Source organism: Myodes glareolus, chromosome 6, assembly GCF_982192425.1.
Source record: "Myodes glareolus chromosome 6, mMyoGla1.1, whole genome shotgun sequence".
Lineage (NCBI taxonomy): Eukaryota > Metazoa > Chordata > Mammalia > Rodentia > Cricetidae > Myodes > Myodes glareolus.
This window is the reverse complement of record NC_142031.1, coordinates 100515298-100529130: the sequence shown is the minus strand read 5'-3', so window position 1 is coordinate 100529130 and position 13833 is coordinate 100515298. Positions and strand designations below refer to the sequence as shown.

General features: G+C 54.9%; 1 protein-coding gene across 1 annotated transcript; it reads left to right on the top strand.

Annotated features, from left to right (window-relative positions):
* The first annotated feature begins 6037 nt into the window (after positions 1-6037).
* Positions 6038-13611, top strand: Emilin1 (elastin microfibril interfacer 1). The gene is made up of 8 exons (XM_048436590.3): positions 6038-6683; positions 7577-7702; positions 8072-8292; positions 9412-11340; positions 11730-11837; positions 12265-12282; positions 12411-12548; positions 12918-13611. Exons 1-8 carry the CDS (start codon positions 6514-6516, stop codon positions 13253-13255), a joined length of 3048 nt encoding a protein of 1015 aa, XP_048292547.3. The 5' UTR covers positions 6038-6513; the 3' UTR covers positions 13256-13611.
* The last annotated feature ends 222 nt before the right edge of the window (positions 13612-13833 follow it).

The window sequence follows — 13833 nt, the reverse complement described above, 5'->3', positions numbered from 1 at the left end:
GGCGCCAGCGAGGTTCTCACCTGACCAGCTCCACTCGGCTCCGATGCTAGCGCTCGCTGTAAAGCTCGAGGTAGGAGACCTGAGCCGGAACTTCGTAGTGCTAGTCGGGGGAACGGCAAGGCACTTCCGGCTTCTCTACCCAGCCTACTCGTCTGCTCCGGCGGCGCGCGCACATAGAGTGGATCTTGGGCGGAGCTTCGGGGAGGCCGCCCAGCTGCGAGTGACGGGGCGGGATTGGGATTTCCGCAGCTGGCAGCAGCTGGAGCGGTGGGAGCCGCGGTTAGCTAGAGCTGCTGTGGTGGCAGCCTCCCTGGAGCCGAGGAGTGGGCTAGGGCGAGGGTGCGGTGGGCGGGAGGCCGGGCCTGACCCGCAGGCTCCGACCCACTTTCCTGCATGCTGCCACCCTTCGCTTCCCTACCCGATTCAGCCAGGTGCTTCCTTTGGGTCTTGCCCTCCCGGTCCCCTCCCAGGCTCGCTGACGGTGGAGATGGATAGATAGATAGATGCAGAATGAATAGGATAGAGGATGCTGGTACTCTCACGGGTGCTAATCATTCTGAATCCACGTCCTACCAAACAGGCGGGTCATTGACTACTTGACCAGTGCCGGTCTCAGGCCTCCATCCCACTCCTGGAGGTGGGCGTCAAAATTAGGGTGGATCCTTTCATAATCAAAAACCAAACGTGGGACCTCAGCCAAGTGGGAAATCACCCCCCGGATGTGAAGGAGGGGGTAGGAAAGGAAGGGCTGGGACAAGCCAGAGGGGTCGTGGGTTTGTGGTGAAAAAGAGTTAGCTGCAATAGACATCCAGACATCCAAGGGTCACTGGTGAGGGGAGCAGCACCCTGAATCTCTACAGCCCTCTATTCAGCTAGAAAAGGGTTTCCCCTTTCTTGCTTTCTCTCAGCTTCACCATAAAAGGGAATGATGTGGAGCCAGACAGGGCCGGGGGCTGGACTGTTACTCTGGAGCTGTCAGGGGTAATGGAAGCCAGTTGCTTTGCGGTAGAGGGGGGCCGGGGCTCGGGGGAGGCCTCTGCTTCTCTGAGCCAAAGAAAACTGTACGGGAGCTGCTATAGGACTGGAACAGCTGGGACAAGGGACCAGATTGCCTCCGGTGTGCACAGTGAGCTGGATTTGCACTATTCCAATGTTGCTTTCTCTGGTCTTAGACCACCAGCAGTTTGTGTCCAGTTTGCTCCTAAACTCAATATTTGCTGTCAGTAGTTAGTTTATAGCTTTCCATGCCTCCTCCCACTTCTTGCCCCAGCCCCCACCCACTGTTCCCAGAAGTTTCATATTTAGAAATCCCAGGCCTACGTGCCCTCCACATAACATGGGTGAAAAACCAGGCATGTTTTCCCCAGGCCCAGGCGTTCCTCCCTGAGCTGGTGTGTCCCCAGCTCCGCCCTGAAGGAATGATGTCTAGATTTTAGGATTACACATTATTATGCTTCATGTATCCTGGAAAGTTGGAGCAGATCCAGGTCCAACTACTTGGGTATGCTGTTGAATCAGAATTAGACTATAGTTTTCAAAGAAGCTGTACCTCAAGAGAAGGCCCAGGAAAGTACCTCAGATTTCAAAGCAGCTGAGCCACCTCACTCCCCACATACTTTCCCACCCAGGGCTTTTAATCGAGATTTGTCATTTCTCAGCTGAGTCTAGTTCAGTTCTAGTTGTGATTTCTAGACAATCACAGCTGAAAGGCACCGCCATGATTTGTTATTGTCATTTCATTTATTTATTGGTAAATAAGTAAATAGGCCCGGAAGGTAATCTAGTCAAGGCCCTACAGCTGGCTCCAGACAATGTCACCTGTTCTTCCTACCTTCCCCCCACAGTAGGTAGGCTTAGGAGGTTGTCCAAAGGTCAGGGAGAAACGGGAAAAGATTTATTTTAGAATTGCCCAGAAATGTCCTTTCTCTTTCCTTTCCTGTGCCTAGGTCAACGACTTTATCAGCCTTCAACGGGTCATTTGGCCTAGTGCCTAAAGGAGCTGAAATAAAACTGGCTTCCCAACTGAACTAGACTCAGCTGAGAAATGACAAATCTCGATTAAAAGCCCTGGGTGGGAAAGTATGTGGGGAGTGAGGTGGCCAGGCCTCGTCCTGGCAGGACTTTGGGGATGGTGGTAGGAAGATACTTATGAAACATAATTTCTAATTTATATGATGGTTCTGTTGTTGCTGCCATCTAAATAGGACTTCACTATATAGCCCAGGCTGGCCTCAAACTCAGGATTCTCCTGCCTTGTTACCCCAGTGTTGGGATTGCTGGTGTGAGCAAGGACAGAACAAGAAGAGCCCAGGGTCAGGTTTAGGAGTGAGCGATTCTTGGGAAAGAAGGGATACTGGTCTCTGAGTCCCAGGATGGTCAGATCCTAAAGCATTATACCTGGAGAAAGGCTTAGAAGGCGCGCGCGCACACACACACAAGTGCTTGCATTTAGACAGCCATGAAGTTTGTCTTAAAACTTCTCGTGAGCTTGAATTCCCATCTATGTTGGCATGACACTAGACGCAATTCACACGATTCTCCTTCTTCCCGCCCAGCATTTAATCCTTTAACAGGAGACCTTAGACATGAAATGTTCCTTATTTCTGGAGCTCCCTGCTATCCTGGCTCTGAGAACTTCAGTTTGTTGCTAAGTCAGTGATGGCTGAATGAATGAATTGCCTAGTATGGCCAAGATTTCCCACAGGCACTAGGTCATCGGAAATCCCCCACCTTACAGTTGGTATAAAAACAGACTCTGTCTTACTACAGGGACTTAGCATTTTGTGTGTGTGAGAGAGAAAGAGCAATTCTGGCCAATTACGTTGGAAATTTGTAGCTGCCTGCCAATACTACCACAGTAATGCGACTGCCACCATTACCACCACTACTCTACCCTAGCCAACACTGGTCACCATTGCAACTTGCTTGCTCACCCTGAGGCCAGCAATTGGCTTTCTTTGCCAGTAAATGATGAGCTGGAGATTTCACATTCATGTCAGACCCTAGGCCTTGGCTCCTAATTACAAGGCAAAGTGAAATGCGGCCTCCTGCACTGACTTTTCAAAGCCAGCATTCTTCCACGCGACACATTTAAACTGTACAGCGGAATGTATGACACAAAAGCTCAGGAGAGGGACTATGTGGCAGTTGGGCAGTAGCAAGAGGCTGGAGGCCGGGTGTGGTGGCCCCAGCCTTTAATCCCAGCACTCAGGAGGCAGAGGCAGGAAGATCTCTGTGAATTCAAGGCCAGCCTGGTCTACAGAGTGAGTTCCAGGATAAGCTCCAAAGCTACAGAGAAACCCTGTCTCAAAAAACCCAAAACAACAACAACAAAACTCAAGCAGGCTAGGCTGATTTTTTGCTTGGTATGGTTTTTTGTTGTTGTTGTTTTGTTTTGTTTTTGTTTTTGTTTTTTTTCGAGGCAGGGTTTCTCTGTAGCTTTGGTGCCTGTCCTGGAACTAGCTCTTGTGGACCAGGCTGGCCTCGAACTCACGGAGATTGGTATGGTTTTTCAAGACAGAGTTTCTTGTGTAACAGTCCTGGCTATCCTGGAACTCGCCTGTAGACCATCCTGACTTCACAGAGGTCTGCCTGACTCTGCCTCGTAAGTGCTAGGATTAAAGGTGTGTGCTACCACTGCCCAGCCTGGCTGATTTTTTTTTTTAAGGTTGCCTGAAGGAAAGGAGAAGAAGAAAATTAAAATTAGAAAACTCATGGTAGCAGTCAGGGCAATCTGAAGGGGAAGTGGGTTGGTTTCTGCCAGGGCCAGGGCCAGGTCTGCAGCTGATGCAAAGACCAGGAGTCAAGGCTCCCACCTCACACTGGCAGACTCCTGCAATCAGGGCCCCCTAGGAACATCTGCAAGTCTTCCCGTGTGCTAGTTCCCAGGCCCCTGAAGAGCAAATATATTGCTGCTTCTACTGGTTATGATTTTTTTTTCCAACACCTTGACTTGCATCAGTGTTTCTTCTAGCCACCAAGCTCATTCTAGGTCTGTGGCTCTCAGATGCAGAGGCAGGTCACTCAGTCATGGAGAGAAGTTGGTGACATTCATTCTCATGGTTTCCAATTAGCATTCTGTAAATGGTTCCCAGTTTAACTATTTTCTAGACAGTTATTTATTTATACTAGAATATATTACTCTCATTTTTTTTCAGTATGTGGAGGCTAAGCCTACTCTTTCCAACCTCCTCCTTTTAGCTCAAGCTCTGGAACATCCTGTGGTATTTCCTTTTATCTTCAGTCACCGAGCAGGCATAACCTTTCTTTCTTTCCATGGTCACAATCACCAGCACAACCCTCTGCATCACTTTCCAATGCAGAGTTTGGAAGAGGTCCTCAAGAGCCAACAGACCTCCAGGGGTGCTATGGGATGCATTCAGAGTTATAAGCTCTAGAAACTGAGGCTGAAGTCCTTGTAACCTCACTCTGGGTTCACTGCACTTACTCCAAACCTTGCGATCTAACAGCCCTGCCAGCCATGGGAAGCCTTGTTCTCATTGGCCCATAATCTACCTCTTTTGACTCCTGTCCTGCTCCTTCCTAGCAATTAACAGCTGGCAGAGGCTGAGTATAGTAATATCAGCACTCAGGAGGCTGAGGCAGGAGTATTCCCATGAGTTCTAGTCTAAAAGAAAAAGTGCTAACATATAGCAAGTAAGCCTTGATGATGATGATGATGATGATGATGATGATGATGATGATGATGATTGGCACTATTCTGGAATTTTTAAATTGTATTAATCCTCACAAACCCAAGATGGAAGAAGTTATATTATCCCCGCGTTTGAGGCAGAAACTTCATTTTGACTCCTCCCTTCCCCTGTTCCCATCCTTTCCTCCTCCTCTGTCCTGCCCCACACTGTCCAAGTCTGCCGTTCCCGGCAGCTCTTCCTCCTACCCCCAACAGCCATCTGTCTCTCCCCTGCTCTTCGCCAGCGCACACATCATCCCTTTGTCCTGGCCTCTTGGCAGTTGGTCTGTCCTGCTTCTGTGGTTGTCTGTTTGGGGGCCCTGTTCCATTCCCCAGCAACCCACGTTGTTCCCTAACTGACAGTGGCAGAGTTTTAGACTTGCCTTTGCAACTTCGGCACCTATCCAGTGCCTGGCGGCAGCAGCCTCTCATAGCCGGTGTTGGTCTGTACTTCAGCCTCAGCCTTCTAGTGTCCCCGGGAGACAGAGGCCCAGAGCATAATACAGACAATGCAAAGGCAAGAGGCAGCAGGCCCCTCGCCAAGAGCCTTTAGGTTATGCTGAGGATTCTCTGTAGACGACAGAGAGGTGACTGGTCCCCAAACCAGAGAGCAACCAGGTCTCACCTCTACCATCACCATAATCACCCATCCTGGCTATAGCCTGACCTTAACCAACGCAGGCAGGAAGGAGATGCCCTCGTCTCTTGTCTCCTCCATTAGGAAAAGACTGCCCTTTGTCCTCTGATTCCTTCATCTTCTCTCTCTCTCTTAGGTTTCCATCTGTCTCCATGGAGTGTCCCCTGCCCTCCTCCTCCCGAGTCGTTAGAATCACTTGGAATCTAATCTCGGCCATGTTACTGACTTGCTCTGTCACCTTGGACAGATGACTTACTTTCCCACCGTGAGCCTCTAAAAGGAGGCAGAAGGACCCAGTGATGATGAGGTGCAGCCGAGCCCCCTATGTGTGCTATCCCCTGTACAGTCCTGCCTTCTTGCTGTCCTCAGGGTTCCCTCTCTCCTCATCTTCTCCCACCGGTTCTGTTCTGACTGACCCAGGGGGGCTGGGACTCTGGCACTGGTTCCTGGTCCTAGCCACCAGCTCTGTGTCTCCTATCCAGATTTGGTCCCAGCTCCATGTGGCCTGTCTGAGAGGCTGGCCTCAAGCCCGGCGGCAACTCCACATTTCTGTTTTTCCTTTTTTTTTTTTTTTTTCTTTTTGCCCCCCTCTTTCCCGGAGTTAACAAGAAGCAGATGTGGCGCACGATGGTTGGAGAGGTGGGGGAGGAAGGGGGAGGCTGGACCGCCAGCCAGACAGGGGGAAGGGAGGGGAAAGAAGGGAGGGAGGAGGCTGGCCCGCCCCGTGGTCACCCTTGTGCCTCTCAACAGCCACAGGGGCAAAGCTCTGCCATCCTTAGGATCCAGTCACCAGGGAACAGAACAGGGAGACCAGAAGAGGGCCAGCTGGAGCCAGGAGGTGGAGGCTCAGGAAACAGTCTCTGAGAGGGGCAGGGACCAGGCACGGGAGGCCAGGGGCCCAGAGAACAGACTCCCCTCAGAAGTGCAGAAGAGGAGAGCGGAAGGAACTGAGGGAGGGACAGACAGGAGCCTGAGGAGGAAAGAGGAGGGAGAGAGAGAGGGGTCAGGCCCAGCAGCCAAGGAGGAGGCTTGTGGCTGGGGGCTGCAGGCAGGAAGCGGGGGTCGGAGCTGGTTTCGCCACTGTCCTCTGAAGCAGGAGCAGCGGCATCCTCTGGAGGCACGGGACTAGGCACCAGTGGTCAAGCCGGGATGTGTCTCTAAAGGCGGCAAGGAACACCTCACCATGGCCCCCAGCACCCTCTGGAGCTGCTATCTCTGCTACCTGCTGACCGTAGCCACAGAGGCTGCCAGCTACCCTCCTCGAGGTTACAGCCTCTACACAGGGGGCAGTTCTGCCCTCAGTCCTGGGGGACCCCAGGCCCAGAACTCACCACGGCCTACCAGCCGCCACAGGTAAGAGTCTGTGTCCCGGGCCAGGGCTGGAGGCTGTGTTTGGGGAAAGTTCTCAGAAGGTGGGCAACAAGCTGTCTCCCCAATGCGATGAAGAGGGGACAGAGAGGATACCCGGCCATCAATGACCCGCCCATGTGCACCTTCCTGCGGGACTTTTCCCAGGATTTTGGTGGCCTAAGGGGGATCAGCTCACACCCCATCTCCCTATGAAGGCCTGTAGTTGGATGCCCAGGGAAACTACACTGAAGGGCATGAATTAGACCTTCCTGCCAACTGTGTACCAGCCAGCTCGGGATCAGGCAGACCTTTTGTCCCTCTCTAGGGCTTCCTTAGCCCCCTCCACTAATGTATGACTCCCTCTGCTCTGCTCCGTCTGGCTCCACAGCAGCCCACAGATTAGAAGTCAGTGTGAATGGGGCCAAGAGTGCAGCACCACAAGCCCCAGGGGGACAGAAACCATCAGTGGCTTATTCTCTACTTAACCATAGGCCGGACATCTGCCTGCCCCTGCTCTCCTCTGTGAGGGCTGGGTGGAAGCACCATGTGCAGGGGATTATCTCCAGTTTCCCCGTTGGTTGGCTTACACAGCTGGGGCTTGAGGCAGGCCCAAGGAAGGACACAAGGGACTGTGAACTCCAGGGTGCCCGGGACCCCACAGTCATGAGAACTGACCTCCCTTTGTGTCTATTTTTAATTCCGTTCTCCCTGTCTTGAAAAGCCTTTATCTACTATGGTGACTAAGAAGTGGGAGGGGGGCCACCCTTGCAACCCCCCCCCCCCGCTACCTTTCACTGGTCCTCAAGACCCCTTCATCTTTTGACCCTCCTTCAGCCTCTGGGCCCACTGGGGCTTGTGTCTTTGGTCCTTTGGCCCAGGTAGGGTTGTACCTACAGGAATTGGTGTGCCTACGTGGTGACTCGGACAGTGAGCTGCGTCCTTGAGGATGGAGTGGAGACCATTGTCAAGCCAGACTATCAGCCCTGTGGCTGGGGCCAGCCCCAGTGTCCCCGAAGCATCATGTGAGTCCCCCCAACACATTGGGTACTTCGTGGGAGCTGGGCAACGGCAGACAGCTGTGGCCACTGTGCAAAGCAGGGAGTAGGGGGCAGGACAAGACTTTTTGAGAAAATATTAGGGTCCTGACTTAGTTGGGGAGCTGCTGCAATCATACTTCCCTTGTCTCCAGCCTTTAGGCCTGTTGGTCAGGCCAACCTCATAGCCATGAACTCAGGGTTCTAGCACAGGGGAAGGGGTGGAAGAGCCGGGATTTAGTCCTTGGCTAAAAATTTGGTATCTGTCAAGTGAGCAAGGCCACACACATACTGGCCAGAGAGGGAGACAACCTGGCAGAACCGAGAGAATACAAAGTCTCCCTCTCCTCTGGCCAGGTACCGGAGCTTCCTTCGTCCTCGCTACCGGGTGGCCTACAAGACAGTGACAGACATGGAGTGGAGGTGCTGTCAGGGGTATGGGGGCGATGACTGCGGAGAGGGTCCTTCTTCCGCTCTGGGCCCTGCACCCGCCACGCCACACCCCCGGCCCAGGCCTGCACGCCCCAACCTATCTGGCTCCAGTGCGGGCAGCCACCTCAGTGGGCTAGGGGGAGAAGGTGAGTCCCCAAGTTACTAGGGATGGGGAGACCCTGGGTGGTAAATGTGGGGCCCGGCTGTGCTCCAGCTTAGAGGGAGGTGGACAGAAAGGAGGTAATGACGTCCCTGAGATTCTGCGTGTGTTTATGCCTCCGAGGCTTGAGTGTATTGTGTGGTGAGGGACCAGGAGTGGGGGTAGATTGATTGAAAGACCTGAAAACCTAGAGCCGAATAAGAAGGCACAAAGAGGATTTGCTCACATACGCCCTCATGCGGCCAAGGTTCTTCCTAGTTGGGAAAGGCTATGGGAGAAGCGGGGGAATTCCTTTGAGAAGCTCTGTCTGTCCCCATTGAAGACAGTTAAGACTACAAATCCTAGCATGCATTGCACCTGACTACAGGTCCCAGGTTCCTTTCTGGCCCCTGGAGACTGCAGGTCCCAGAATGCAATAGTCCCTGTTGCATTTTTCTTTCCTATGTGTATGTGTTAGGACAGGCACACCGGATGCGCGCTCTTTTCCTGCCAAAGAGATAACTGAACTATAATTATGGAAACAGGAACTTCTGGCTGACTGGCTAGCCAGCCAGCACCCTCGCAGGCTTGCTGCAAAGGTTTCTTGTTTATCCCTGTGGTGTTATAGGGAAATGCCCTGTCATTGCTACAGTACTTCGCCTTCCCGTTTTGTACTGTTTGACAGCCCTAAGAGGGAGGGCACATGGTGTCATTCTCATTTCCCAGATAAGGAAACAGTTTCCAAGAAGTCAAGAGGTCTTAAGGACAAGTGGAAACGATGTGGGTAGGTTTGGTGGCCAGATGGTCTGGATTTGAAATTTGACACGGCCCCTTGTCAAACTTTTTCTCTTGCCCAAATCATCCAAAGGAATGCCTCTGACTCTTGCTGGGACTATTTGCCTAATTCCTCTGGTTCTTGGCTTCCCATGTCATCAAATGGCAAGAGTATCTGCCTAGTAGAAGTTTTAAGAGCTGTGATTCAAAGCTGGGCTAAGGGCATTCGGTGAACAGTATTTCCTTTCTTTTTTTCTCTTGCCCGAATCGTGCAAAGGAGAGCCACTGACTCTTGCTGGAGTTGGGGAAGCAGGGCCTGGGCCCTCAGTCATCTGCTGTCCTCTGTCTTCAGGTCCTGGGGAATCGGAGAAAGTGCAGCAGCTGGAGCAGCAGGTACAGAGCCTGACCAAAGAGTTGCAAGGCCTTCGAGGTGTCCTGCAGGGAATAAATGGGCGCCTGACTGAAGATGTACAGAGGGCTGTGGAGACGGCCTTCAATGGGAGGCAGCAGCCAGCAGATGCGGCTGCCCGTCCAGGTGTGCATGAAACCCTCAATGAGATCCAGCATCAGCTGCAGCTCCTTGACAACCGCGTCTCCACCCATGACCAGGAACTGGGCCACCTTAACAACCATCATAACGGAGGCGCTGGTGAAGGCGGCAGGTCCCCAGCCCCTGTCCCAGTCCCTTCTGGCCTTAGTGAGGAGGTGTTGCGGCAGCTGGACCGGCAGCTGCAGGAGTCTTGCTCCGTGTGTCTGGCAGGGCTGGATGGCTTCCGCCAGCAGCAGCAAGAGGACAGGGAGCGGCTGCGCACACTGGAGAAGCTACTGTCCTCCCTGGAGGAGCGTCAGCAGCAGCAGCACCTGGGGCCTGCCATGGCCAGGAGACCCTCTCAGGAATGCTGTCCCCCAGAACTGGGCCGGCGACTGTCAGAGCTGGAGCGGAGGCTGGATGTGGTGGCCGGCTCAGTGACAGTGCTCAGTGGGCGCCGAGGTTCTGAGCTGGGAGGAGCAGCTGGGCAGGGGGGCTACCCCCCGGGCTACACCAGCTTGGCCTCCCGCCTTTCCCACCTGGAAGACCGGTTCAACTCTACCCTTGGTCCCTCAGAGGATCAAGAGAAGGACTGGCCTGGGAGACCAGGGAGGCTGGGCCACTGGTTGCCTGATGCTTTAGGACGGCTAGAAAAGCTGGAGGCGCACATGGCCAATGTGAGCAGGGAGCTGGGTGGCCGCCTGGATCTGCTGGAAGAGCAGGTGCCAGGGGCCGTGCAGGCTTGTGGACAGCTCTGCTCTAGGGGTCCCGGGGAACAGGATTCTCGGGTCAGTGAGACCCTCAGTGCCTTGGAGCGCAGGGTGCTGGACAGCGAGGGCCAGCTACGGTTGGTGGGCTCGAACTTGCACAAAGTTGGAGCAGCAGGGGAGGCCCAGCAGGCCATGTTGGAGGGATTGCAAGGGATTGTGGGCCGACTGCAGGAGCGCGTGGACGCACAGGAGGAGACAGCAGCAGAGCTCCTGCTGCGCCTCAATCTCACAGCAGCCCGGCTCAGCCAACTGGAGGGCCTGCTGCAAGCCCGCGGGGACGAGGGCTGTGGGGCCTGTGGCGGTGTCCAGGAGGAGCTGGGCCGCCTTCGGGATGGCGTGGAACGTTGCTCCTGCCCACTCTTACCTCCACGGGGCCCTGGAGCTGGCCCAGGTGTTGGAGGACCAAGCCGCGGGCCTCTGGACGGCTTCAGCGTGTTCGGGGGCAGCTCGGGCTCAGCCCTCCAGGCCCTGCAGGGAGAACTCTCGGAGGTCATCCTCACCTTCAGCTCCCTCAATGACACACTGCATGAGCTCCAGACCACTGTGGAGGGCCAGGGTGCCGATCTGGCCGACCTGGGGGCCACTAAGGACAGCATCATCTCTGAGATCAACAGGCTTCAGCAGGAGGCCACGGAACACGTTACAGAGAGTGAGGAGCGCTTCCGAAGCCTGGAGGAGGGCCAGGCACAGGCAGGCCAGTGCCCTAGCTTAGAAGGGCGGTTAGGCCGGCTTGAGGGAGTCTGTGAACGACTGGATACCGTGGCAGGGGGACTACAGGGCCTGCGTGAGGGCCTTTCTAGACATGTGGCTGGGCTTTGGGCTGCCCTACGGGAAAGCAACAGCACCAGCCTCACGCAGGCAGCCCTGCTGGAGAAGCTGCTGGGGGGCCAGGCAGGCCTGGGCAGACGACTTGGTGCCCTCAACAGTTCCCTGCTACTCCTGGAAGACCGTCTGCAGCAGTTTAGCCTGAAGGACTTCACTGGTGAGGACAGAAGGCGTGAGAGGGTCCCCTTTCAAGCCCTCCCTTGTTCCCTTCCTCCCTACAATAAGCAGCAAGGAGGCCTGGTCTCCCCTGCCTTCTCTTTGCTGTGCTGTAGCCCTTACTGTGTCTCTGGGAGGCTGAAGTGTGCCTGCAGAGAAGCTGTCAGGGTCTAGTTCCCTGCCTTCCTCTGGTTGCTTAGAGGGGCTGAGTGGAGGTGGGATGTGGCTCTGTCACTCAGGTGCCTTGCCTGCAGCCCAAGGGGCACCACGTCTCCACAGCCCTCCAGACCCACGTGCCTCAGCTGCCTCTCTAACGGCAGAACTGCCACCTCTCCTGTCAATCAGAAACTCCCTGTACAATTGTCCTTCAACTAGCTTTTCTCACCACAGGGCCTTCGGGCGAGGCTGGACCTCCTGGACTACAGGGGCCTCCAGGCCCTGCAGGACCCCCAGGACCTCCTGGCAAGGATGGACAGAAGGGGCCCATTGGACCACCAGGTATACTGGTTGAGACACTTGCTACAACCAGGGTTGCCACTCTCCCGGCAGCCCAGGCATAACACTCCACACGGAGCTTGACTGAGAAGGGGAAAGGGACGAGGAAATGGGGGTTCCTAGTGTCTAACAGTGAGTAGAGAAGAAAGTGACTAGTAGCTGAGATGGCCATTTGGCTGCTGGGTATCTTGTTCTCCCTGCCATACTGCAGATTAATGCTTAGCCTACAAGGGCCATCTGGGGTATGCACAGCCCAGGGCTAAGGCTATGGCCCAGCAGCTGCACAGATTCGACCCTACTTATTCTTTGCTTGGCACCTCACTCCTGATGGGAAACACACCTACACTCAGAGTCCTGCAAAACAGCAACATTTGAGGAGTGGCATGGGGAGAGATGCCCGACTCATTGTTGTCTCCTTTCCTTCTCACAGGTCCTCGAGGTGAACAGGGTAAGTTCTTCTCATTAGACTCTGGAAGAGGAAATGAGCTTGGGGCTGGAGGAGGCTAGTCCTCAGGCAACCTGGACAGCAGGGAAGGGGGCAGAGGTTATGAACTAACTCTCTCTACCCCTATTCAGGAGTGGAGGGAGCTCCAGCGTCCCCGGTGCCGAGGGTGGCATTTTCAGCTGCCCTGAGTTTACCTCGGTCGGAACCTGGCACAGTCCCCTTCGACAGAGTCCTACTCAACGATGGAGGCTACTATGACCCGGAGACAGGTAACCTAGGAGGGCTGGGTGGAGCAGTTGAGGAAATGGGTGAGGTTGGGCAGTGCTAATGCTCATACCTCTGTAGGCAAGTACATCTTTTCATTTTTGTGATTTAGCAAGGTCTTTATTCCTCTCCGTGCGTTTTTGCCATGGCTGGACACGGAGAGAGTTGGGGAGGGAAGACTTTCAGGTCACAGGTTTTTTATAGGGACAGGCTCCCACCCGCGTCCTGCAGTCAGTGCTGGAGATACAGTCCAGTGGAGTGGCTATGAAAGGACCGGTGGGCCTCTCCACAGTCCAGGGGTGCTGTGCCCACTCCCTTCCCGAGAAACCTTCCCAGACACCGTCTCAACTCCTGACTGTCATTCTTGTCCCTAGGTGTTTTCACTGCACCACTGTCTGGACGCTACTTGCTGAGCGCTGTACTAACTGGACACCGACACGAGAAAGTGGAGGCAGTACTGTCGCGCTCCAACCTGGGTGTGGCCCGCATAGACTCAGGAGGCTATGAGCCCGAGGGACTGGAGAATAAGCCTGTGGCCGAAAGTCAGCCCAGCCCGGGTGCTCTGGGCGTCTTCAGCCTCATCCTGCCGCTGCAGGTCGGAGACACTGTCTGCATAGACCTGGTCATGGGGCAGCTGGCGCACTCGGAGGAGCCGCTCACCATCTTCAGTGGAGCCCTGCTCTACGAGGACACAGAGCTTGAACAGGTGTAGACAGGGTCGGCCAGACTACCAAACTTATCCTCAAAGGCCTCAGGGCCACCTGGGTCCCAGCTCCCCACCAAGGCTGGGGCGGGGCAAGTCCGGAGACCACGCCCCACTGCGGTTCAGGCGTCCAGAGCAGCAGTTCAGCACGCAGTGACTTCGTGGTCTCTGGGACCTAGGTGTCTCCTCTTGACTTTTGGCCTCACTGCCGTCCCCACCAGTGCCCTCCAGGACCCAGGCTGCGGAAGAGGAACCGTCCCTCGCACCCCTTGTTTCCGCAATCCTCGGGGTCCAGGGCTTTCCCGAGCCCGCACCGCCGTACTAATCTATTCAGGAATAAAGACACTTAATTTTTTTCTACAAAACAGTTATTCTTCTCCGGTACTTGTTCGGCGGTCGATAAGGGACAGGACGGGAGGAGACGGAGTTCTATGGTGGGAGCCCTGTCAGGTGGTCTCGCTCTCCGCTAAGGCGGATCACGGCGGCCGGTCCTCCAGCGGCCGCCAGGGGGCGCATGGCCAGCACCACCTTGCCGGCTAGCTGCGTTCCCAGTCACGTGAGGCTCGCTGGCCTGACTGGGGCGGGAC

Excerpts from the sequence above, each read along its gene's own strand:
- Emilin1 (XM_048436590.3), top strand. The coding sequence starts at position 6,514 with ATGGCCCCCAGCACCCTCTGGAGCTGCTATCTCTGCTACCTGCTGACC. Across the intron at positions 6,684-7,576 it reads CGGCCTACCAGCCGCCACAG|GAATTGGTGTGCCTACGTGG; the intron begins GTAAGAGTCTGT and ends TTGTACCTACAG. Across the intron at positions 11,341-11,729 it reads TAGCCTGAAGGACTTCACTG|GGCCTTCGGGCGAGGCTGGA; the intron begins GTGAGGACAGAA and ends TTCTCACCACAG.